Here is a 26,995-nt window from a genome sequence, read left to right on the forward strand (position 1 = left end):
TATGGGACACATTGATGGCAGCTAGCGATGCTGCTACCTTTATCCAGGCTTTGAAGTGGGACACCAGGGGAGGCTCTCTGTAGACTGGGCGAGGTGAACACAGACCTGCAGTCAGTTCCGTACTAAAAAGACGGTGTGTGTCGCTCTCCCTCCCGTCCTCCATCTCTCTCAGGGTTATGAGGACTGGCTGCGGCACAAGGCAGACAATGAGGTGAATAAGTACCCGGTGACGGTGCTGGAGGACGGCCGGAGAGCACGCAAGGAGAGCGAGAAGATCAAGGTACCTTTTCAGCAAGTCCCCTGGAAATAAATATCCCCTTGGGGACGCGGGACGGGGTGGAGGGGAAGGAGAGGTAGTTGGCATCTTGGCATGTTCCAGTGTTTTTCATAGTGTTGCTGCACTGTACCATATGGTAACCTTAAGTAGGTAATTGTGAATGAAGGAAGGTGGATGGTATTTCAGTCATGTATAGATTTACAATGCTCTTATGCCCCAGGTATTTCAGTCGTTTAGATTTACAATGCTTTTATGGCCCAATCCCAAATTGACCTCTAGACCTCCCTATGCACATTGGAACTGTGTAGATCTGTGTGGATTTGACAGGTATAAGCAATTTGGAAACGGCTCCACCTTTCCCTCGTAGGCTAGGACGGTGGAAGTTTCACCATTGCGTATACCAAGCCAATCCTCTCAGACCTTCACATGTGCATAGGGGACTATTGGTGGATTTGGGATGGGCCTCGCCTCTACGTGTTCTATGTTCCACTAGGTCGGGGATGTGGTGGAGGTGGTGGAGGATGAGACCTTTCCCTGTGACCTCATCCTGCTGCAGTCCAGCCGGGAGGACGACACCTGCTTTGTCACCACGGCCAGTCTGGACGGGGAGTCCAACCATAAGGTGGAGTGCTGCTGCAGGAACACCAGTGTCATGGTGCTGTTGAGACGTGTGGTCTGTAGGGGCATGACATCGCTTTCAGTCTGCCATCACTCCGTTCCTCTCCTCTTCCAAATCCAGGCATTTGTCACGTGCTTCGTAAACAACAGGTGTAGACGAACAGTGACATTTTTACTTATGGTACATTGCCAACAATGCAGAGTAAAAAATAGATTATAGACAGTGTATGTCTCAGCATATGTGAAAGTGTATGTTGGCGCGTCGGTGTCAGTATGTGTGGTGTTACGAAATGGCTCGTAGCCTGTAACAAAGAGGGAGGCAATGCGGAGATAAAGAAATAACAAACATATTTAGGAAATAAAGTGAACTATATCCAAGTAAAAATATGTGTGTGTAGTCAGTAGTGTAAGTGAGTGGATGTGTGCGTAGATGGTGATAATGAGGGGTGTTGAGGTACCAAAACAAATTAACACAAAAGCCCCAAAATGCCACAACCAAAAAACGGTGTGTCTGGGTGGAGAGAGTCCCAGGTGTGTCCCATTTTACTGATGACCCTCCCAGTTCCGCCCACCGACATCCTATTAAGCAAAACAAGAGCAGAGAGAAAGAATACGGCCGTCACTGTGGGAGGGCCGTCACTGTGGGAGGGCCGTCACTGTGGGTAGAGTCCAGTGTGTGTGTGTGTGTACATAGTCAGTGCAGAACAAGGTCAATGCAGGTCATCTGGGTAGACCTCTGATTAGCAGTCTTGTTCAGAGCAGTCTTATGGCTTGGTGGTAGAAACTGATCAGGGTCCTGCTACTTCCAGACTTGGTGCACTGGTACCGCTTGTCGTGCAGTAGCAGAGAGAATGGTCTGTGGCTGTAGTCTTTAACAGTTTTTAGGGCATTCCTCTGACACCGCCTGGTATAGACGTTCTGGATGGCAGGGAGCTCGGACCCCAGTGATGTACTGGGCCGTACGCACTACCCTCTGCACTGCCTTGCGGTCGGATGCCAGTTGCCGTACCAACCGGTGACACGGCCGGTAAAGATGCTCTCGAAGGTGTAGCTGTAGAACGTTTTGAGGATCTGAGGGCCCATGCCAAATCTTTGCAGCCTCCTGAGGGGGAAGAGGTGTCGTTGTGCCCTCGTCACAACTGTGTGGGTGTGTGTGGACCATGATAATTCCTTAGTGATGTGGACACCGAGAAACTTGAAGCTCTCGACCCACTCCACTACAGCCCCGTCGATGTGTGTTAGTGTGCGTGACTGTGTGTGTGTGTGTGTGTGTGTGTGTGTTGCAATGATGACCTGAAATAGTCAGCACTCACTCTCTCTCTCTCGGTCTCTCTCTCTCTCGGTCTCTCTCAGACACACTACACAGTGCCAGACACAGAGAAGGGCCTGGAGTCTCTCAGCGCCACCGTGGAGTGCGAGCAGCCGCAGCCTGACCTCTACAAGTAGGCTCTGTCCTCCTCGCGTGTTCCTCACGCAGAGCTCTGAGTAGCAGTGCTGATATCGGATCAGTTCTCCCCCCAGTCTATACAATGATCTGAAAGCCAATACTGATCATAGATCAGCACTTCTACTCCGAGAGGCTTTGTGAAAACTGTCCCTGGACTGTAAAAACATGTGCACACTGATTTGTTAGGTGTAGGGTTTTAATCAACTGTCAATCGGGAATGTCCCGATGACATTTTAATAGCAACAGTGTCATTAGGTAGAGTGTTGGCACGCTATACGCTTTCTAGCTCTCTGACAGGTTCTTATTAGCGGTGTTGGACTGTTAGTAAACCTGATTTGTGGAAGAGACTGGCCAGGAATTGAAGGGAAAGTTCAGTTAGATTTGGCCCGTGCTGCATAGAGGAACAGACCCAGTCATTTGAACAGCTGTAGTCTCTCCAGAGACTTAGTGGTTTGGCGCCACCTATGGCCAAGGAGCGGCCGTTACAGTACAATTTTGGCGCCATAAATACATCAGTGACGTTTCAGACAGCCTAAGGAACTGAAGACACCAGATGCTGCTCCTTTTCACAATCAATAAAACAGAGTTGCAGTCCCAGCGTGCTGTCGGACAAACCACCCATCATATTAGCTCGCTCTTAATTGGTGCAGTCTATGCAAAGTCCTGGTGATCAGCATATGGCGTTGTGATAGTTTTACATCTGACTAGTCCCTGTGCTGCAGATAGTATTAGTTATCAGTGTGTTTCTTTCTGATAACAGAAAATATTCAAATTGACCATTTCTAGCCCATTACACAGTTGCTTCAGTTCAGGTCCATCGTGAGATGAGATCAAATAGAGCATCTGCCATTGGGTAGTGCATTAATGAGGGTCTGTGTTTCTACAGGTTTGTGGGGCGTATGCACATCTACAAGAATGACCAGGAGCCTGCTGTGAGGTAAGCGTGCTGGCCAGTCCCCTCCCTAGTTACCCCCTCCTCCCTAGTTACCCCCTCCTCCGGTACCGCAGTCAAAAAAAAAAGGAATGAAAGCGTAGTCGTTTAAGCACTCTTGTCTTTTCCCTTTTGTATAACCACCAAATCATTATTTCATTGATCCATAACTCCAAACGAGCATGAAAGTAATATTGGACCTGGCCCAGACTCAGGGCAGCGCTTCCAAAGTGCTCTCTGAAGCGTTTGTCAACGGGCCGCTTTGTAATGATCTTATAAAAGATGTCGTTCTGTGTCCTTCACAAGAACATTTGGGGCAGAGTAGACGTCAACTCAAGACTGCACTTATCCATTGATAGTATTAGGCAAGGGCAAGGGAGGGGTCTTGGTATTTTTGGAGAAGGTTTGTGACTTTCTCTTTGTGTGGTGTTCCTCAGGTCTTTGGGTCCTGAGAATCTCCTCCTGAAAGGCGCTACCTTGAAGAATACTCAGAAGATTTATGGTGACTCAATTGTTTAATGCAAATGAGGGTCTGAATGATGGTCACCGTGTGAGCCTGTCCTGACCAACTCTCCTTCTTCTTCTAGGAGTTGCAGTGTACTCTGGCATGGAAACCAAAATGGCTCTGAACTACCAGGGGAAGTCCCAGAAGCGATCTGTGGTGGAGAAGTAAGGGCGGGCAAAGATAATTAGAGAAAAGGACAATCGGATGTATCAATGAGGGGCTATAATTGGGGTTTAACCACAGGGGAACAAAGCCGTGTTGTAATACTCTAGACCGGTCTCAAGACCACATGTTGAGTGTCTCGGTCTTGTGTCGGATACGTTTGTACTTGGTTTTAACTCGATCTCGGACAGTGAGGACTCTTAATTTCTTCCAGAGACCAGCTGAGTAAAAAAATTATCAGCTTCCATTCAGTCAGCGCATAAAACTGCTTTGCCAGGCCAAATATATATATTATATACTCCTTTCTTCAAACATGAATACAGTGTCTTAACAGCTTTTATATCTATTATAGACATGTTACAGCAGTGGTGAACTTATAGGCTTTCAGTGTGTGACGACAGGTTAGTACAGTGGAGAACCTATAGACCGTGATTCTGAAAGGACATCGAGCGTAATACTAGCTCACTCATGTAGGAGTGCACTTTTTGTAAAACACAAAAGGCCAGCCGTGTAGTGGAGGGTATACTCCGGTATAAGCTGTCTACCCACAGTTCAATGCAACTATTACTTCCCTTTTTTTTCAGTGGGTATTGCATATACTCACTTCTTAATCCCTGCTGATGCGTAACAAAGTAGTGGATGTATACGGCTTATCGCTTATGTAGTACAATAGAGAAATCCTGCACAAAGTAGCCTAAACAATCGCAAAGCACGTGACATATATTCACACGCGTGCCGCATATCATCTGCAGGCAGCAAGTGTGCAGCTCTCAACTGGTTTTGGCACGGAGCAGTTCACAGAAGAATGATGCGAGTAGGGAAGACGTTTCAACTTTATATCGACCAGTAAATGCTAATTAAGGCAACAATGGGTATGCGAACCAGGTTTTTAAAAAGTTTAGTCCGAAGTGTTGATTAGAAGACTATTTGTAATGTGCATTTGTCATCATGCGCTGTTTGCATCAGGGGGCGTAGACATGGATGGGCCTGGGTGGACAGAGGCCCACCCATTTGGGAGCCAGGCCCTGACAAGCCCACCCAATCAGATTGATGTGGTTCAAGCATTGTTGTGGACTTAGACCGTTAAAGTTTAGTATTTTTCTATTAAAACAAATTGTGATTTTTGAGAGTGAAAATCTGAAAAATGGATAGGAAAACTCATTAAAAAAACAGGAGAACACAGGATATTTCACACAAGGTGTCTTTCCTTCGTTAGGTGGGCCGTTTGAGAACATTTTTGGCAAGATCTGAGTGTACCTGGCACCACTATACCACTGCATAGGGCCGATGGAATGAGAGCAGTCACATATAGCATGATGTTAAAGGATAAGCAGTCCATAAACTCTGACATAGTAGGTCCCAATCAGAATACAAAAACACAACCATTAAGCATTTCCCAATTGAATTGTACAACTATTACTTCACGTAAAGCACACAAAGTAACGTTTTAACTACTTTGCAGATATGAAAAGGACAATCATATTATCAGCCACAAATATCAAATTCCCAGTTTATGCTACAAAATCAACTTTATAAGCGTTTTTAAAAATAGGTTCTATTTGATTCAGCGTTCCATAACGTACACTAAGGCATTGTTGGCAGAATACATGGATGCAGTTCAAGGCACGATTGATATAATTCACCATTAGTTGATCTTGTTGTTGATGTGCATAACTGATGGGGAGAGGGCCTACCTTTTTTCATGGTTGTTTGATCAACGGGACTGTAAAGTTCTCAATTGAAAGAGGACTCCCGTGGTGTTTACATATTTACACGAATCCATTCAGATGCTTTTTGTGGCTTTTGGCGAATGCGTTCTAATGGTCTGAAGTCGCGCTGTTGTAACGGCCTGTAAATACACAGTCCTGTTCCAAGTGAATGATGGCAGCCCGTGTGGCTTGTTTGTATAAAGGCCTACTGTAGTTCTGATTGGCTATAGCGCACTGGTCTGTGTAGACTGCAGTGTCTATTAATTGTCCAAACGCACGGCCACTTTCCCACTCTATATTGCTATAGAATTTTCACAAATGCCTTTAGTACACGTAATTCCCAAACGTTATAAGAATTTATGAAAATTACCATATCTACAGTGATTTGGTCGCTTGTCAGAAAATGTAATTAAAAAAATAATAATAATAGTCATTCTTCCTAAAATGTCATGTTGCTAAAATGCTGTTAGTTCCACTGTAAATGCAACGATGTTTCTTTCACACAAGTTATTTTCAAAGAGATGGCTGACAACAGCAGGCTGCAATAAACACAGTTCCACTCACTAGATGATCATTTGAAACTTAACTTCTTGTTGAAAGTTATTCTTGAAAAGGGAGAAGCTAATAAACTAAAAAACAACATCCTCCTTGATAACACCTGCTGCAGCCGCTGCACACTAAACTGTTGGATTTCAAGGCAGACGTTTTTGTAAAAACGGTCCCGCGCATTAAGTCAAAATGTGATAGGTTGATTCCACTGTCACTCCAAAATGTTGTCCTAATACAGTTGAATGGCAGATGCCTTTATCTAGCTTCTGATAGCTGACTTAGCTAGATTTATCTCTCCCCGGAGACCAACAAAGAAAAATCCTGATTCAATCTTTTTTTTCCTCTTCAGTGTTAACTCTTTCCTTTACAACAAAATCTCACAAGATTAAATCAGAACATCATTGAAAATAATAATATAATTGTCATTATATGAATAATTATTTTATAAATCCTTAGGCCTTCTCTGAAGGCGTAGGAGGGCTCGTTCCCCACTGTGTTTAGGTTAGTAATCATTTGTGACTGTTTTCCATCAGCATGCATTTTTTCACTATTTTGAATGTCTAAAGAATCTGTATGTTCTGAAAGATGAACACAGAAATGCTGGACATTTTGAACTTTATGGTGGTGATTTGACAAAGTTTACTCGTGGTCTTGAATTGGACTTATATTTTTCTGGTCTTGACTCGGTCTCGGACCCCTTGTGTCCCCCCTCCGCCAGTCTTGGTTTCGACCCACCAGACTTGATTTGCTCCGGTCTTGGTCTTGAATTGGTCTCGCTTTAGGTGGTCTCAAACACAACACTGGAACAAAGATCAATTGAAGGAAGCTGGGGCAGTTAGAAAGTTGATTAGGTGTCCCTTCACACAAATATCAGAGGTGTGTGTGTGTATATATATCTACATATATAGATATAGATATAGATATAGATAGATATATGGAGTAGATATATATGGAGTAGATGTTTCACAAAGTGGATGTATATTTTCAGGTTGTTAATACTCGTGTTTCAGATCTATCAATGCCTTCCTGCTGGTGTACCTGTGTATCCTGGTGAGCAAGGCCCTGGTGTGCACCACGCTCAAATACGTGTGGCAGAGCCAACCAGGCCAGGAAGAGCCCTGGTACAACCAGAAGACGCAGAAGGAGAAAGATGCCAACCTGGTGAGGCCTTCACGCAGCTAAAAATACTTTACACAGACAAATATAGTTTAATACCGAATAATGCACTCTGCTGACTGTAGTCAGTCTCAAATGCAACTTAATGCCTTATGGTGAGCCTTTTAGGCACATTTCATTGACCCAGAGTCACATTACACCGATGGCTTCTAGCACTGCATTATACGAGTGTGTTTTTTTCTACAAAGGGCACTTCAGTTTGTGGAAGTGTTTTAACACTGTTCCCTGTGTTCACCCCTCTCTCCCCCAGTACCTGAATATGTTTACTGACTTCCTGTCGTTCATGGTGCTGTTCAACTTCATCATCCCCGTGTCCATGTACGTGACGGTGGAGATGCAAAAGTTCCTGGGCTCCTTCTTCATCTCCTGGGACAAGGACTTCTTCGACCCCGAGATCCAGGAAGGGGCTCTGGTCAACACCTCTGACCTCAACGAGGAGCTAGGACAGGTCAGGAGTTAAAGATATGGAACCAATTTAGCGTTGATAAGACCCAAAACCACTCTTCCAAAGGAGGTAGTTATCATTGCAGATTCCCACCAAATTTCTGTAGCTAGTTGGCCAGATATCCACCCTGTTTGAATACTTTGATGCATCATTCCTTTCTCCTTTTCTTGAAGTAATCACTTATCTTAAATGACTGGATTTGTGAAAAGCTAGCTATATACTGCAATGGAACTCTCAGTTACCCAGTCATGTTAGATCAGTGATTACCTCAAAGGGAAGAGGGTAAGTGGAGATGCATTTCAGTATTCAAACGAGACCGTAGGTTTATTAGAGATCTAGGGCCTCTCTGCTCTCGGCCCCAGTCTTTGGTGGAATGATGACCCTAAACCCACATGAACAACATTCTTCAAATGGTCTAACTGGTCTTAATATGCCTTGATTGGCTGTGCCTTCCCAACTCCAACCTCCGACTCAAACAGGGGTGTTGCAGATCAGTCACGGTTGGTTTGCCCGATGATTACTTCAATTAAAGATGATGCTTGGTCAACGAGATTTATGCGGTGTAACTCTCAGGGATTAATTGCCCATTCTTATTGTTCACAGCCGTTAATTGCGCAAAGTTTTATTTATTTTTTTTATTTATTTTTTTACAACCCTGGAAGAGTCTCACATGCCTGTCCATTACGCCAATTCTGTTGCAAAATTGTTTTTTTCCCCAATAGAAACCCTCGTTTTAGTTACAAAACGTTCTGTTTTGCAACTGTTTGGACTAATGAGTACACCCCTGATTCTCACTATAGGTCCGAACCTGAAATGTACTGTGCTGGTGCAGATATTTTCTATTCACATTGTCCTCTCCAGCATGGTTCCAGGAACTATGGTAGATGCCTATCCAAGCCAGCCCAGTACAGATTGACTTGGCTTGGTTTGGCTCCGTAGTGTGGCTCTCTGAAAAGCCAACTTACATTTACTCCTGAGACGCTGACCTGTTGCACCCACTGTGATTATTATTTGACCCTGCTGGTCATCTATGAACCTCTAGAAGAACGATCTGGCCTTAATGGCCATGAACTCTTATCTCCACCCGGCACAGCCAGAAGAGGACTGGGCACCCCTCAGAGCCTGGTTTCTTCCTAGCTTCCTGACTTTCTAGAGTATTTCCTAACCACCTTGCTTCTACATCTTGCTGTTTGGGGTTTTAGGCTGGGTTTCTGTATAAGCACTTTGTGACATCTGATGTAGAAAGGGCTTGATTAAAACATTTTGATTGTGTGAAAATGGTATTTGTCTGACCCTGCAGTTTCCCATTGTGTCCTCTAGGTGGAGTATGTGTTCACGGACAAGACGGGCACTCTGACCCAGAACAGCATGGAGTTCATCGAGTGCTGCATCGACGGCTTCCAGTACAAGAATCGTGACTCGAGTACCGAGCTGGACGGCTTCTGTGTCACAGATGGACCCGTGAGCATGCTGCAGCAGAAGGCTGGCAGGGTGGGTGAAGGACTAGTTATCTGCCCTCCCCCTCATCACTGTGCCAGTCAGGCATGCCAACATAGGGGCATCAAATGGCCCAGTGTGCTGGTGGAATCACAGAGGTCACCTGACAGAATAACAAGCATCACATGTGACCTAACATAACCTGTGACAGATCCAGTGTGATTAATGGCCAGTAGTTTGAACTCTGCAGCCCATAGACACAGAAGTTGTTAGGTCGTGAAATAATGTAAACTGTTACTGTGCCATATAAAAGTACATACCAAATGGTGTATTCATTCTAACATTCATTTGCACACTGTAGAAAAAAAACGTTTTGCAACAAAAACAATAGTTTCTTATTGGACAAGTTCAGCCCATTTTGCGTTTTGGTTCTTAATGAATGCACCTCTGGTAAATGGCACACAGTACAATAAGTAACGTGCGTCTGTGTGTTTTCAGGAGGAGGAGGAGCTGTTCCTGCGGGCTCTGTGTTTGTGCCACACGGTGCAGGTCAAGGAGTCTACGGGTCAGGAGGACGGCGTTGGGGACCGGGTGGACGGCGTGCTGGACGGAGAGATGGTCCACCCTGCAGAGCTCAGGGGCTTCATCGCCTCCTCACCCGACGAGGTGGCACTGGTCAAGGGAGCCATGAAGTAAGGGACAGGGCCTGTGCCACTGTTATTCATCAATCAATCCATCACACAAATGAACTTCCATGTGGATTTGGTTTGATTAGTGTGTTGTGTAATCAGTGCGGCTCACTTTCTTGTCTTTGTCGCCATCTATAGGTATGGTTTCACGTTCTTAGGTATGGAGAGCAAGAACATGAGAGTGATGAACAGAGAGAAAGATGTTGAAACGTAAGTCAACAAGTGATGAGTTTTGATTCATGTTATTAACGGATTTAATTTATCATTCAACATTCTCCTTTTGATTGACATGGCCATCTGATTTCCCCTCGCAGGTACGAGCTGCTTCATGTGTTGAACTTTGACCCCGTGAGAAGGCGTATGAGCGTAATAGTCCGATCCAAATGCGGTGAGATTGAAATGAACCGACAGCTTTTTTAGTCTATTAGCTTTTAGTTTTGTGTGTTGTAACCCCAGTCCTGACGTGTCCTGGCTGTGTTGGTTGCTCAGGGGACATCATGCTGTTCTGTAAGGGGGCCGACTCCTCCATCTTCCCCCGTGTCAGGCAGGAGGAGGTGGACAGGATACACATGCACGTGGAGCGCAACGCTACGGTGGGTCTCTGCCCCATTCGCTTCACTAACTTCATGTTTATACAGTGACTTTGTACGTCTGTGCATTTGTCTAAGGTCTCCCAGGAAGGCTACCATTTTTTGTTTGTGTACATTGATTTAAGACGAACGTTTTACGGTCCTAATTTATTTACCAGATGCAACAGGTACATTGAAAGTCTAGATTTCGCACATTTATAAAACGCACAGCTAGAGTGTTTGCTCGTGTTGACTGGTAACTTACGACTTGTGTGTGTGTGTTTGTGCCATATCTCAGGAAGGCTACCGGACGCTGTGTGTGGCCTACAAGCTGCTGAGTTCTGAAGAGTACGCCCAGGCAGACGCAGGGCTGAGGGAAGCCAGGCTGGCCCTGGATGACCGAGAGGAGAAACTCATGGCTGTCTACAACCAGGTGGAGACTGGGATGAGCCTGATCGGAGCTACCGCTGTGGAGGACAGGTGGGTGGACACAGTCAGCTCAGGGTTAACTCTCAGGCTGTGTCCCAGATGGCACCCTATGGGCCCTGGTCACAAGTAGTGCACTAAATGTGTGGCTCAGTTGGTAGAGCATGGTGTTTGCAACGCCAGGGTTGTGGGTTCGATTCCCACGGGGGACCAGTATGAAAAAAATGAATGAAATGTATGCATTCACTACTGTAAGTCGCTCTGGATAAGAGCGTCTGCTAAATGACTAAAATGTAAATGTAAATAGGGGAATAGGAGCCATTTTGGACACAGCCATTCTTTAGAGGCAAACGGATCATTCATGTGCGGAGGTAAAATTGTGGGTGCGGTGGGAGTTGGGTGCATTTGTTTTCTGTTCTATATGTATTCAGTCATTCTGTCAGACAGACACGTGCATTCACTGACTGTCTCACACACCGGCTCTCACACTGCCTCATATTTCTGTCTCACTTAGTCATCACTCATTCTCTCTGACGCACCCCTTCTGTTATCTTTTCACTGCAAACTGCCACTCATCATTCACGCTCCCTCTTCCTCTTCCTCCCTCTGTGGCCAGGTTGCAGGAGGAGGCAGCAGAGACAATGGAGGCCCTGCAGAGGGCTGGCATGAAGGTGTGGGTTCTTACGGGGGACAAGATGGAGACGGCCAAGTCCACGTGCTACGCCTGCCGGCTGTTCCAGAGGGGCACGGAGCTGCTGGAACTGACGGTGCGAACCCTGGAGGACGGCGGGAGGAGGAGAGAAGAGCGCCTGCATGAGGTGCTGTTAGACTACCACAAGAGGGCAGTGCAGGACGCTCCACCGGTTAAGACTGGGGTCACCAGGTCAGTGCCAAGTCTAGGGTTGGAGGTTTTGAAGGAGGGTCGTTGGAGTTACTTACAGTTCAATGTTACTACTTTTGATCATTTTATTGGTAGTAAATTGATAATCATTGGTAGTAAATTGATGATAATTTGGCGTAAAATGATAACAATTGGGAGCAAATTATGTCTTGGAACTATTAAATAGTTTTGCTCTCATTTCGATTAGTCACAAGAAAGCTCTGCGTTCTCTTTCCCTCCCAGGAGCTGGTCTTCAGCTAAGCAGGACTACGGCTTCATCATAGACGGAGCCACTCTGTCCTTAGTGTTCAACGCCTCTCCTGACTCCAGCCACTACAAGAGTCTGTTACTCCAGATCTGTCAGAACTGTACCACTGTTCTGTGCTGCCGTATGGCTCCCCTACAGAAGGCCCAGGTGAGGCGTTGTCATGGGCGCTTGCTGATAGATTAAGTAGATTTAACTCTATATGGCTACAGTAGTTAAAGGTAAACCAGTTTGAAGTCTCACAACAACAAAAAATCTGTATTTACCCACATTACACCTGGTAATGATATTACAAATGGCTGAATACGTTTGCATCTAGGCGTCTTGTTCTGAATGCAGAACCAAGTGGGATTTAATCAACTTTTTTTCCTCACTCTCTTTCCGCTCTGTTGTTCCTATATAGATCGTGAACATGGTGAAGAACTCTAAAGGCAGCCCTATTACCCTCTCCATCGGAGATGGAGCCAACGATGTCAGTATGATCCTGGAGGCACACATTGGCATCGGTGAGACGCTGTGATATCGCCATAGATTCAAATTATGAGTTGTTTAATATTGGAATGGTTTCCAATTAAATTCAGTGAGATGTAAAAGTGTGTATTTTCCCTGGTCTTCCGTGTCTCAGGTATAAAAGGTAAAGAGGGTCGCCAGGCAGTGAGGAACAGTGACTATGCCATCCCTAAACTCAAGCACCTGAAGAAACTGTTACTAGGACACGGGCACCTCTACTACGTTCGGATCGCCCACCTGGTGCAATACTTCTTCTACAAGGTAGGGGGCAGCACCGACATGTAGGCACCATAACTTACTGTGCTTATGTTAACTGAGGATCATGACTATTGGTCACATCAGATGAGGTACAGGTTCGGTCATTGTTTGGAGCTATAAAACCTAATCCTGTGTTGCCGCCAAAAGAAAAAGCATTAGATATGAGGATTATGTGGGAGTAATATGCAGTGATTTGTCTGCCATTTAAATCCTTGGGCGGGCCGCCTAAGCGTTTTTTTCGGTAAGCCTAAATCCAGAGTGTAAAATAAAAAATGTTAATTTTCAGGATGGAAAAACACTTTGTCAAATGAAACAACTAAAACAGATATAAAGTATGTATAAAAGATAATGGAACTATATATTTTTGAATAATATAATCTTTGAGAACAAACAATTACCAAAATAAAAGCTAGACAGTCAGGGTGAATTGCAAATTCCATAAACAATGAATTTAGCAGTACTGATTTTATTAACTTTGAGCAAAAGAACACAGAATTAGCCATGGCGAATTGCAGAAAGTAGCTTTAAAACGGCAATATTTTCTCTCCGCTCCATGGAGAACTGTGTAGAATTGCATGACATTGGCTTAAACATGCTAATATTTTTCTACTCTACCATGATGGGGGCCTCTAAAATGTTATCTTAAATTCAGCTGAATAGAGGATGTGAGCAGAGTGGAGTGTGTAATTTGAATGGAGCAGATTTAAAAAATATTGGCGCGTCAGTCTTCTTTCTTGCTCCAATTTCACCATGGTACTACTCAGCCACGAACTCGGGGCATGCTCTGCCCAGCATTTTCCATTTCCTTCATCACTGTTTTTAATTAGGTCTATTCTGTTGTATTTATTTATCCTACCCCACCGCTAATGTGTAGAGATGAGTCGACCGAGAAATAGATCACACAGTCTGTGTAATTTGATAGCAAGGCAACGAATGAGCCCAGCAGCAGCACCGGACACGTTTAGATCTTTATATAGGCTATTGTAAAAAATAAAGAGTAGGTTTTTGTAACTGTGCCAAAGTTGTCTATCAACTGTAAAATGTTAGCTCAACAGAGCCACAGTTGTACAGAGTAAATCTTCTGATGTTGATAAAGGACACTGCTCAAGCCCATGTGGTTTAGATGACACCCAAGTTCTCCACCACCAAAGAACATGTCCATTACCTTTTGTGTCTAACCTCAGGCTCCTTTACCCCTCTCACTTGCTTACAGAACCTCTGCTTCATCTTACCTCAGTTCTTGTACCAGTTTTTCTGTGGATCTTCCCAGCAAGTGAGTACTGCACCGCGTCCTGCTGAGGCCCCTCTCCCATCTCTGAGATTCAAAGATGCTCTAAACATGAAATAGCAGAGTGTCCCATTTGAATCCCCGCACCTTCTCCAGTCTATGCCCATATTCTTTCCCTCTGGTTGACCTGACACTCCCTCTCTCCTGGATTGCCTGCAGTCTTGTGTGTGTGTGTGTACAGTACCAGTCAAAGGTTTGGACCCACCTACTCATTCCAGGGTTTTTCTTTTTTACTATTTTCTACATTGTAGAATAATAGTGAATACATCAAAAATATGGAATCATGTAGTAACCAAAAAAGTTTGAAACATTATTTATTCTTCAATGTAGCCACCCTTTGCCTTGATGACAGCTTTGCATAATCTTGGCATTCTCTCAACCAGCTTCATGAGGTAGTCACATGGAATGCATTTCAATTAACTCTCTTGTTAGGTTGTGGAATGTGTTTGAGCCAATCAGTTGTGTTGTGACAAGGTAGGGGTGGTATATAGAAGATAGCTCTATTTGGTAAAAGTCCAAGTCCATGTTATGGCAAGAACAGCTCAAATAAGCAAAGAGAAACTACAGTCCATCATTACTTTAAGACATGAAGGTCAGTCAATCCGGAAAATGTGAAGAACTTTTAAAGTTTCTTCAAATGCAGTCGCAAAAACCATCAAGTGCTACCAGCCTCAGAAATTACAGCCCAAAAAAATGCTTCAGAGTTCAGACACATCTCAACATCAACTGTTTAGAGGAGACTGCGTGAATCAGGCCATCATGGTCGAATTGCTGCAAGGAAACCACTACTGAAGGACACAATAAGAAGTAGAGACTTTCTTGAGCCAAGAAAACGAGCAATGGACATTAGACCGGTGGAAATCTGTCCTTTGGTCTGATGAGTCCAAATTTTGGATTCTAACCGCCGTGTCTTTGTGAGACGCAGAGTAGGTGAACTGATGATCTCCGCATGTGTGGTTCCCACTGTGAAGCATGGAGGAGGAGTTGTGATGGTATGAAGGTGCTTTGCTGGTGACACTGTCTGTAATTTATTTCGAATTCAAGGCACACTTAACCAGCGTGGCTACCACAGCATTCTGCAGCGATACACCATCCCATCTGGTTTGCGCTTAGTGGGACTATCAATTGTTTTTCTACAGGAAATTTACCCAACACACCTCCAGGCTGTGGTAGTACTATTTGACCAAGAAGGAGAGTGATGGAGTGCTGCATCAGATGACCTGGCCTCCACAATCACCCAACTTCAACACAATCGTAATGGTTTGGGATAAGTTGGACCGCGGAGTGAAGGAAAAGCAGCCAACAAGTATATGTGGGAACTCCTTTAAGACTGTTGGAAAAGCATTCCAGGTGAAGCTGGTTGAGGGAATGCAAAGCTGTCATCAAGGCAAAGGGTTGCTACTTTGAAGAATCTAAAATATATTTGGATTTGTTTAACACTTTTTTTTGGTTACTACATGAAACCCTTGAATGTGTGTGAGAATATATGGCGTTCATATTACATGCACGTTATGTATACAATATGACTAGTACATTACATAGTACATCCCTTGGTTACATCAAGTAAGTCTTCGCCATTTTAGGCAATGTATTCATTCCTTTGGCACATGTTTAGGTCTCGCAGGAGAGGGTACACATCTCTTAGTATACACGGCTAACTTCTGATATGTAAACTCGGTCTAAGCATCTCCGTTTAAAAGATGCCCCCCAGCTTAGACCTGCTCTCTCAGAACCATCTGTGTGCATATATCAAAGGATGTCTTCGACATGTAGCCACACAGCAACAGGCTCGACGCTATAGAGCCCTCTTCCTGTGTTAGGTGTTTGTGTTTGTCAACGCGTGTGCGCGAGAGTGAGCTCTCTCTCTCTCCTCTCCGTGTAATTAACCCCTGGGTTCCCAATCCCTCCTGTCCCCCCCCCCCTTCCTTCCCCCGTCCTCCCCAGCCCCTCTACGACGCAGCCTATCTGACGATGTACAACATCTGTTTCACCTCAATGCCTATCCTGGCCTACAGCCTCTTGGAGCAGCACATCTGCATGGAGGTCCTGATGAGCAACGCCACCCTCTACAGGTAGATCCGGGAACTACACTATGTATTCTGCACCTACATAGAAAATGCACTAGCTATGCTTCTAGTGTGATAATGACGACACAAGCAAGTGGTTTCAACCCTCCGTCTTTGTGTTCTTGTGGTCCTCCCTTCCTACCCTCCTCTCTCTCTCTCTCTCTCTCTCTCTCTCTCTCTCTCTCTCTCTCTCTCTCTCTCTCTCTCTCTCTCTCTCTCTCTCTCTCCTTTTCTCTCCTTAGGGACGTAGCAAAGAACGCCATGTTGCGTTGGGGCCCCTTCCTGTACTGGACCCTACTTGGGGTCTACCAGGGCCTCCTGTTCTTCTTTGGGGTCCGCTTTCTCTTTAGTAACCCCGCCCTGCAGGACAATGGCCAGGTGTTTGGGAATTGGACGTATGGAACAATTGTTTTTACTGTCCTCGTCTTCACCGTTACGCTAAAGGTAAAGGACATTTGAACTTAATAGTGTTACTGAAATACATTTTCAGACCAGTGATACCACTTTTTCTTCTGTTTGTGGTTTTAGCTGGCTATGGACACGCGCCATTGGACGTGGATCAATCACTTTGTCATCTGGGGCTCGCTGGCGTTCTACATGGTCTTCAGCTTCTTCTGGGGTGGGATCATATGGTGAGGACGGGATCATCTGAAACATACGTCAATCAGTGTTCGTGGTGGGCTGGAGCAAAAGCCTGCTCGCCATGTAGTGCTCCAGAACCGTGGTCGGTGACCGCTCTATTTGGACTGACCTGTGTGAATGTTGTTAACTCTCTCCCTCCCGTCAGGCCCTTCCTTCGGCAGCAGCGTCTCTACTTTGTGTTTGCTAACATGCTGCGCTCTGTGTCGGCCTGGCTGGTCATCATCCTCCTCATCCTGCTCAGCCTGCTGCCTGAGATCCTGCTGCTGGTCCTCCGCAAGCCGCGCTGGCCCCGTTCACGACAGGTACTATACACACACACACACACACATCTAGCTCTCGATCTGTATATCGTTTTGATGTTCAAGGGAAAAACAACTGTTCAAAACACTTCATAGTAGTTTTCCTGTGTTCGTGTCCTTCATCATTTCTATGGGCTATGTGTGTCTGATGCTTAGATATTTCTGTTTATGCATTATAACAGTCTCATAATAGACATTTTGTCCTTGCAAGTAGCCGTTTGTGTCTTCTTGAAGATTCGGGCATGCTTGACGGAGCCCGTCGCTCGAAACGTACATTAAAGAGCTCCTCCATAGAGGTCTGATTTGTGTTGTTGATATGGATGGAGATCAGAGGAATGATCTCATTTTCCCCTCTTCTCCCCTGGTATAATGTGTCCCTTAACTCCCCAAGAGGTAAATTAGTTTCCATTCAAAGTATTAGTAATGGTGTGATGACTCATAATTTGGTTATTCATTTCACAAGTTATATGATATTATCACTCGATAGATTTTCAAACCCACATATCCTCATACAAATCCTTTTTTTTTGTATGGCCGATTTATATGTAAATGTTTTACATTTACCAATGAACGATACTGAACAAAAATGTAAGCTTTACATGCGACAATTTCAAAGTTTTTGCTGAGTGACATTTTATATAAGGAAATAAGTCAATTGAAATGTATTCATTATGCCCTAATCTATAGATGTCACATAACAGGGCAGGGGCACAGCCATGGGTGAGCCTGGAAGGGTTTAGGCCCACCCACTTGAGTCAGGCCCACCCACTGGGGAGCCAGGCCCAGCCAATCAGAATACATTTTTCTCCACAAAAGGGATTTATTACAGACAGACATTTCTGGGATCTTTTTATTTCAGCTCATGAAACATGGGACCAACTATATATATATGCTGGGTGCTCTGTTATTTGTGCTGGTTTTTGCTAGCAAGTAAAATAAGTTAACATTTCATTTAATTCAGACCAAGAAAAGTTACATTTAACCCACTATACCAATACACGTCTAACAGCAAGAGTCTAACCTGATACCAATGAGGAACAGTGTTGAAAGTTCTAGGGCCTCGGCAGAAAAGGCCAACCCTCTTGCCCCACTTATCTCCAATGCTCTGTTTTAATACATTCGTTCTACTCTTTCTCCCTCCCATTTTTTTATCGCCTCTTCTGTTTCTCTCTTTCTATCCTGCCTGCTTTGCCGCAGATCAAGCAACGACTTCCTTCGTCGGGAACGTCCACTATCTTCATGCTGTCGCAGACCGCCAGCACTCACAGCTACTCCTGGAGTGACTGAGGTCTCTCTCTCTGTATGCAGTTTACCTCCTTTCTCTCCTCCTATCTATCCTGTCCTGCTTGTCAGATTCCTCCCTCTTCCTGCCTGACTCAGGTGGCATCCTATAACATCCAGCTTCCACCCTCCCTTGACAGGTTAGGCCTGATCCTCACACTGATGCCCATTCTAGAGGTTCCCAGTTTAGATCATAGTGATGTTGAAGGTTCTAACCACTGTGACCGAGTGCATCGGTCATTGTCTTAGCTGCCTGTGTTGCCCCTGTGCCTGCTGTCTCTGCATGCCTGTCCAGTTGAATGCGGCACGCCAACACATGAGGTTAACCTGCATGCCAGTGTGCCCCAGACAACCCCATACCCTGGACCCCGCCCCACAACGGGCCACTACAGAGATGCGTGTTGCTCTAAATGTGTCAGAAGTATTTGGAAGGCTGTACCAATAATGTGTATAAGTCCGTTAAGATAGCTTAGTTTGGCCTTTATAGAATAGAGATTAACAACACTTAAACAGTCAGATCTTCCTAAACATTGACTTGTCCCTCCTGACAAACATTGGGTTGTGGAGAGCGTATTCGCCAGGGAGAGTATGTGTGTTTTAAACTACATTACATTGTCCACTTGCTGTCTTGTAAGTCTCTGTCAGCACCGAGGTGTCATTAGTGTGTCTTGCCTGATCCTTCCAGAAGAAGCCGTTGGTTCAGTCCGGCGAGGGGGAAACCCGCTCTTCAGCCAGGCCCTTGCTAATGAGAACCTTTTCAGACGAGTCCAATACTATCCTATGAACAGGTACCAGCCCCAACTCTGCGGCCTAGTTAAACCAATCAGATAACCCCCAAAACACACCCTTTAGCAGCCTATATCTGCCGGGGACCATTACCCCTTAACTGTAACCAAAATCCAGTATTCTACTCCAAATCCTGCTTTCTGTGCCTTCAAGATGGAAGATCCTTTTTTTAAGAGCTCGGTTCAGCCCTCTATCACTTACCATAACACATACTTCCTGTGTGGTGAACTCTTATTGGTTGGCTGAAAAGTGTGTTCGTCATAATGTCTGCTTCATATTTTGCTTGTGATATGTGTACATACAGGTAACTGCCAAAATAAAGGAATCACTTGAGTAAATGAGGGATACAAAGTATATTGAAAGCTGGTGCTTCCGCACAGGTGTGGTTCCTGAGTTAATTAAGCAATTAACATCCCATCATGCTTAGGGTCAGGTATATCAATTCCCAGTTAACCATTATTTTTGCTACCATGGCCAGGAGAGATCTCAGTGACTTTTTAAAGATGGGTCTCAAAGGAGCGTAGGGGGTTTACACACAGGTCTCGTTAGATTAAATCATTTCGGTTTCAATCATTTTATTTTTCCCTGAAATGCATTGTGGGTTGAATGCTTTAACAACACAGAAGAAAACAATTAATCAATGTCCCATGATGGTAGTGACTGTCCATTACAGTTTTAACCATTTATTCACATTACTTTAATATACAACAGAAATATTTTATTTGACTTTATTATTTCATTCCAAGTCATCTTATCTCCAAAGAGCTACTGCCTATGCTGTCTGACAAAATAACTATTTAGTAGTTCTTCAAAGTAAATAAGGCAAACTTATATGACTGCTGAATACCAACTTATCACACTTGAATCATATATTTTCAGGTAGACACCTCGCAAAGCAACTGCTCTCAATCCCTCTCAATCAAACATTCTTCTATCTCTTCTCAATGTCTGCCCCTCACTATTTTAATTTTACCTTTATTTAACTAGGCAAGTCAGCTAAGAACAAATTTGTTATTTTCAATGACGGCCTAGGAACAGTGGGTTAACTGCCTTATTCAGGGGCAGAACGACATGTTTTTACCTTGTCAGCTTGGGGATTTGATCTTACAACCTTTCGGTTACTAGTCCAATGCTCTAACCACTAGCCTACCTGCCGCCCCTAACCTAATGTAGCAGGTGTAAAATAAACACAGACCGGACAAATGGATTGTGGTCATTGTAGTTAATTATCACGTTTTTTTGCTCTAAACTATTTAGAATATTGGCTTGTTGGAAACTACAACTCCCTACTACGTCACACAGTTTGGGCTTGATCTGATTCATCTCTAGAGAAACTACAAAATCTGGACATTGAGCTCACTGGAATATCATCATTTAACTGGCATTAGTCAATTAGTTTGAAAACCCAAAAATAACCAACATTTCAGATAATCGCTCAGCATGTCTGTCACCATATCTCAACCCAATTGAACATTTCTGGAAGATTCAGGAGTGGCGCCTGAGACAGTGTTTTCCACCATCAACAAAACCTCAAATTATAGAGTTTCTCATGGAAGAATGGTGTCCCATCCCTCCAATCGATTCTAAAGTGTCTGGAACTCTATGCCAGGGGTGGAACTGTGTCGGGGTCTCAGCTTACTGTTGCGAGTTAGAATAGTAGAAAACACAAGGTGCAATTTCAAAATGTGGTTGCGCATCAGCAGTAAGTCCCTGATTAGTCAGTCAATTAGCCCATGTCAGCAATTTTGGGGGGGGGGGATTGCTAAATTGGTTTTGTGGCCAGCTACCTAAACTTGTTATCGTGGTTGAATTACCTGCTGGGGGGGACCCCATTTGATTTTGTTAGTCAGTCTCACTCAGATATAATATTAAAAACTGCAAACATTTCTCACTAAAATGTTTTGCTCACAGTGGGGGTGTATGGATTTGAGGTCACAGACCCACGAGCAACCGCGACCCCTCTTGATGAGTTTATATTTTTTGGTGTCCCCCGCCCCATGAAAGTTGCCCATCCCTGATCTGTATCAAGGCCCATTGAAGCTGTTCTGATGGCTCGTAGTGGCCCAATGCCATATGATGACAGTATGGTGTATCCTTTATTGCATGTGTACACGCTGTACGTCCTTATGGACAAAGTTAAGTCAAAAGATTTCGATAAACATTCAACTGACTGAATGTTGAAATTGGTGTCAGAAGTTGGCGCTTTTTCAATATGACCCACTAAAGGCGTCGCCAGGACAATGATGAATGCTCCTTTCAGCCTCCAAGTAGACCAACTGCTCATTGTGTCCTTGCATGTGCCCTTTTTAATGATTTCATGTTACCTTTTTGAAAAGAATACTCTCCCGTGGCTGGGGATTCGTCTGTCATCAGTTTGTGTGCATGTTAAAAGGGTGAATGTGAGTAAGTCTGTTTTGGTGTTTCTTTCGGCTCAATATATGTAATTAAACATTGCAGACCTCGTCATCTGCCACTTTTTGTTAAAAAAATGTTACCCCTGGTTGCATGTGCAATAACATGCTTGTGTGTCATTGGCGCCTCGTGTTTATTCATTTGCAAGTACTTCATTTTAAGTGGCGACTATCGAGCTTAGCTGACTGCATGTTATGCCGTTGCTTTGCCAGGTATATTAAATGTTGAGCTTTACTACGTCAACGAACTGACCGTCATCTGAGGGGTTGGGTTCCATTTATTGGAATGGCAGTGAAGTGTTAACACCAGGCTTTACGCTCCCATCCCTCATCTTCGTTTAACCTGTTTTATCTGTTCTTCCCAGCCTTCAGAGGACGGACTCCTACAGACATCCAGGTAAAGCAAGGGGCTAATCTCGCATGTCTAACCCCTCGGTTATTGCTCATGGTCATGGGTTTCTTGGGCTCCACACACTTCTCTAGAATCCTGGTTGATGATCACGTTCAATCAGAGCAATAGACATTCAATGATAGATTCCAGCTGATCTCTGTTTTCAGGGGAGGTGTCCAATCGATTTTGTCTGGGGGTATGTTGTCAATTCTACCCGGGGGGGGGGGGGGGGGCTGCATCCTATCCTTTTAATGCTGTCGGTGTCATGGTGTGGCTGGGTCTTGCCACCATCCAGTGGTTGGCAATTGGCAGGAGCAGGTTTCCGTTTATAGAGGTGGACTGACTTCTGTGTGTGTGTTTTGTATGTCCTCTCCAGATCGCTGCCGTCACGCCCTTGTCCTACAAGCATCTGAAGGAGCGGGAGTAAAGGGCACAAAGGAGGATCAACTACCCTGCGGCCAGCGTCTTTCAGGAGCCCATGGCACTCTGGCTGCCTGAACTTTTGCCTGATCTTAAATGGAAAACAACTCAAAGAAAACAACATAATAGAAATGATAAAAGACCCAGGGATGACTCCAGCAGTGTTTTGAGTACCTCTGTTCCACTGCTCCCTCCGTCCTTCCCCCTCTTCCTGTTTCCCTCTGCATGTCTGCAGTGCAGATTGCTGCACCAACGGCCCACGCAGCACAAGCCATTTTTACCACGTTTTTACTGGACTGTTCAAACATGAGAGGCATGAGTTTCCGGAGTTTATTTTTCTTTCCTTTTTTGAATACCACGATAGCGGGGGGAAAAAATGCGTACACGGCTGCCTTGTCAGAAGTACTCCTACGGTCGGCTGTGTTCTAACATGCAGCCACACCTCCACTGTCCCAGAATGATTCATCTGCATGAAACTAAGAAGGCTTCATGAATGCCACATTCCACTTGTTATTTGTATTTTTCTGGCAGCTTTGTATAATTTTTTTTTTTCAAGCAAATGTCACTAACTTTCTGAAACAAAAATTCCAGTGCACCAGATCCAAATCATAGTTTATAAGTTACATGATTCCAATCCAGTCAAGTCCAACGCAAAGAGAGCATATTCACTCAGTGCAGACTGCACTGAACACAGGTTACTGGATATCTTCAAAGTGTCTTTGCCTTGAATACTGAGTGTTTAGAGCACAACCCCCTACTGGGTTAAGTCTCTATTTTCCCATCTCCCCAAAGTGTGTGATGAATCAAAATGACTGGTAATGAGTTGTGCTTGCCAACATTTCTACCTGGTTCGAAGTTTGTAGCATGACTTGAATCTTCCCACCTTAAGGCCGGTGATCGTTTAAGAAAATCCCAATTGTATTGAAAGGTAATATATGTGCCGTATATCGCTTAACCTGTTTGAATATCTAAAGCTTGATGCCAAAAATGTGTCTGAGCTGGGGAGATGCAAGTGTCATGCCCAGCGCCGTCCAAATGATTGCAAGCTATGTTGCTGAGAGTGTGTGTGTGTGTATCTGTGCCCAACAGCACAATTGTACTGGATGGGAATCATGGCCTCAAAGCAGCCTGTGTGTGTGTTACATTGAGACACTTACAGCGTTTAACCAGAATACCTGGGTCTACCTTGTACATTTAGCATCTGGTTGTCATGACCTGTCCTCTAAAGGACTTCAGGAGTTCTGTGGACTTTCCTTTGGGCAGGTGGTCACAAAGGCACATTGGTATATGCCCACACACACACACACACACACACACACACACACACACACACACGAATGTGCACACACCTATGGATCCAAACATGCACTAAAAGCCTAAAATGAGTGATATATGTCCCATTACCAGTTAGTGTTGTTTGTCAAAGGTGTGCTGATGTTGGTGGGTAAAGATCCCAACTTCAGACTTCCTCTTTCTTGTCACCATAGGTAATGCCACTGTGAGGCTTTCTACCCACCTGCTACCATAGATGTTCATGTATCTCCATTTACGATATCTGAGATGGGTTTCAGAAAGTAGGTTCTGACTTCTAGCGTTAGTGCTTCATACATTCCATTTCTACATGCCATGATTTGAATCACTTTTAGACACTATATGGGAAGATGTTTTGGAACATGTAAAAATCTATTTGACATATTTATTATTCTGTGTAATTTCTCACAAATTTCTATATTTTTATTACATGAATCTTTTTTGTTGTTGTAGCGAATGATCAGCTTTGTGCTTCTTCAGTATGCCTGTGTTACTTCAGACCAGATGTGTGCCCAGTGCTATCCCATATCATCTGTATCTCACACACACACACACACACACACACCCTGCAGGTATATCCTACCTTACACCTCTACTATACCCTCTCCCTCCACCGGTCTGGTCGCAGGTCAGATCACAGAGCACTGGTTAGATCAGTTCAGTCATATCCAGGCTTGGAATGGAGCTTCTTCTATGTTTGCCACAGAGGGATATGCCTGGGAGTAGGTGCTCTATTGGCACCTCTTTAGTCTCTTTTTTTTTTTTAAATGCCATAACAGGTCATGTACAGCCCTCATGTAGCTACTATTACAGTATCTCCTCATATGATTAGCATCACTGATGGTTGTAGTTCTTAAGTTGTAGTTCCTTAGTCCAGATGGGCTCCATTCCAGCTCCTTAGTGGTTGGAGATGCTGTAATAGCTACATGAGGGCTGTTCATGACCTGTGACATACTGAGCATGTGCAGCCTGGTGCCCCCTCCCCTCTATCACACTTGGCAGAATTCAAGACATGGCTCCCATGCCAAATGTTATGTACTGTACTTCCATCAGCCTCATATTTTTTTTAATCTTTACCTTTTATTTAACTAGGCAAGTCAGTTAAGGACAAATTCTTATTTTCAATAACTGCCTGCATCACATACTGTACCATCTTGTGGAGGAGAAAATGATATATTTACCTTGACTTCAAGGGTCTAGAGTTTCCAGAGGGTTGTCTACACCAGATAGCTGTAATCCAGGGAACTCCTTGTAACGTTTCCTTTTGAAACACTAAAGCTATGAGGAGTATGGACTGTGCTCAGACCAACGTGAAGACGCCGTTGGACTTTCGCCTACCTGGGCTCTGTGTCCTAGGTCAGCGGGTAGGAGGAGGACTTTCTGTATGTTTTAAAAAAACAAAAACAAACCTTTAACATTTACATCAGAGATGCTATTTTAAAATGCTTTAAAGTATTGGATACTCATGTTTTGCCTCACAAAATAAGTAAAATAATTGATTGTATTTTAAATGCAACCTTTTTCCAGCCACTTTTGTAAGAATAATCAAAACGTCCCAAAAAAGCACGAGGCTGGGTGAATGTGGGGAATGACCCTGTCCGCGGGTGACTGCTGTGGTGGGGTGCCTTAGTTTCAGACAGGCACAAAATGGGCACTTCACATCTGGCCCCTCAGTCTCCAGCCTCGGCACTCTGAACCTCCGATCTGAATGTACCACTTTAAGACCAGTATGTTCAACACAGTTTTTCTGCAATAAAACACTGTTTTGAAGAAAACTTGTTCTGTTTTTATTAATGAATTTGTGGTATGTTAGTCAGCTTGTATCAGCAAGCATACTAAGCTAGGTCTGTTGGTGGGTGGGGGGGGGGGGGGGGTGCATGGCCAGATTAAGCAGATGCTCTGTGGTAATGAGGTAGATGAGAGGCTTAACTGGAACAACCGTGGTGCGGCTGAAGGCTAGAGCTCCACGGTAGAGTTCAGACCACCGCCAACTGCAACCTGCCACCACAGCACCACCCGGCACACCACAGCCTCTGTGAGTGACCTACTCTGTGGGTTTGTTTTGTATAATTGTGTGTACTCTCTGGAGTGACCTCCTCTGTGGGTTTGTTTTGTATAATTGTGTGTACTGTACTCCCTCTGTGTACATTGTGTGCCTGAGTCCTGATCGGTTGAGGGGAGATGGAGGGATGAGTGAAGCGCTGTCATTATGTGCACAATGACACCTGTTCATGTTCCTCTGTCTTTGGTTTGAATGTGTCTGTTGTGTGCACTTGCATGAGCAGAACAATTTGTTGGCCTAGAGCAATGGAGAATAATGTGCTGTTTACAATGCCTCGATTGACGCGTCAACGTGTGTGTGTGTGTGTGTCAGAAGGTTAAGTAGGAGGTTCCACATCAAAAGCAGGAGAGGATTTGACATCTGCCATCTCGGATTGTTCTGAAATCGTTTGTTTAACATTCCTGCAACATTATTTTGTTGAAATACAGCATTATTTAATTTATGATAAATTAAGCTAATTGACTGCATCCAAATTGGCCATTTACATTTATAGGAATTGTATAATAGTCAATAAGTATACAGTTGAAGTCGGATGTTTACATACACCTTAGCCAAATACATTTCAACTCCGTTTTTCACAATTCATGAAATTTAATCATAGTAAAAATTCCCTGTCTTAGGTCAATTAGGATCACCACTTTATTTTAAGAATGTGAAATGTCAGAATAATAGTAGTGATTTATTTCAACTTTTATTTCTTTCATCACATTCCCAGTGGGTCAGAAGTGGACATACTAATTTAGTGTATTTGTTAGCATTGCCTTTAAATTGTTTAACTTGGGTCAAATGTTTCGGGTAGCCTTCCACAAGCTTCCCACAATAAGTTGGGTGAATTTTGGCCCATTCCTCCTGACAGAGCTGATGTAACTGAGTCAGGTTTGTAGGCCTCCTTGCTCGCACATGCTTCTTCAGTTCTGCACACAAGTTTTATATAGGATTGAGGTCAGGGCTTTATGATGGCCACCCCAAGCCGTTGACTTTGTTGTCCTTAAACAATTTTGTCACAACTTTGGAAGTATGCTTGGGGTCATTGTCCATTTGGAAGACACATTTGCAACCAAGCTTTAACTTCCTGACTGATGTCTTGATGTTGCTTCAATATTTCCACATAATTTTCATACCTCATGATGCCATCTATTTTGTGAAGTGCACCAGTCCCTCCTGCAGCAAAGCACCCCCACAACA

At 44.3% G+C, this 26,995-nt stretch overlaps 1 protein-coding gene across 4 annotated transcripts in view; it reads left to right on the forward strand.

Moving 5' to 3' along the window:
* LOC106604740 (phospholipid-transporting ATPase 11C) overlaps positions 1-25,523 on the forward strand; it is a 66,660-nt gene extending 41,137 nt beyond the window's left edge. Inside the window, exons 5-30 of one of the 4 annotated variants that reach the window (XM_014199710.3) lie at positions 173-280; positions 771-899; positions 2,249-2,337; positions 3,229-3,279; positions 3,711-3,775; positions 3,861-3,942; positions 7,209-7,359; positions 7,625-7,822; positions 9,140-9,310; positions 9,755-9,948; positions 10,084-10,155; positions 10,260-10,333; positions 10,435-10,538; positions 10,813-10,994; positions 11,557-11,823; positions 12,064-12,235; positions 12,489-12,591; positions 12,711-12,856; positions 14,067-14,126; positions 16,086-16,213; positions 16,450-16,651; positions 16,736-16,839; positions 16,995-17,151; positions 19,115-19,217; positions 21,992-22,023; positions 22,394-25,523. In XM_014199710.3, coding sequence (XP_014055185.1) covers positions 173-280; positions 771-899; positions 2,249-2,337; positions 3,229-3,279; positions 3,711-3,775; positions 3,861-3,942; positions 7,209-7,359; positions 7,625-7,822; positions 9,140-9,310; positions 9,755-9,948; positions 10,084-10,155; positions 10,260-10,333; positions 10,435-10,538; positions 10,813-10,994; positions 11,557-11,823; positions 12,064-12,235; positions 12,489-12,591; positions 12,711-12,856; positions 14,067-14,126; positions 16,086-16,213; positions 16,450-16,651; positions 16,736-16,839; positions 16,995-17,151; positions 19,115-19,213 — 3,108 coding nt within the window. In that variant the 3' untranslated portion in view covers positions 19,214-19,217; positions 21,992-22,023; positions 22,394-25,523. The other 3 variants (XM_014199714.3, XM_014199715.3, XM_082975179.1) reach the window with 3 other exon arrangements.
* The last annotated feature ends 1,472 nt before the right edge of the window (positions 25,524-26,995 follow it).

This window comes from Salmo salar, chromosome 05 (genome assembly GCF_965601325.2).
Source record: "Salmo salar chromosome 05, fSalSal1, whole genome shotgun sequence".
Classification (NCBI taxonomy): Eukaryota; Metazoa; Chordata; class Actinopteri; order Salmoniformes; family Salmonidae; genus Salmo; species Salmo salar.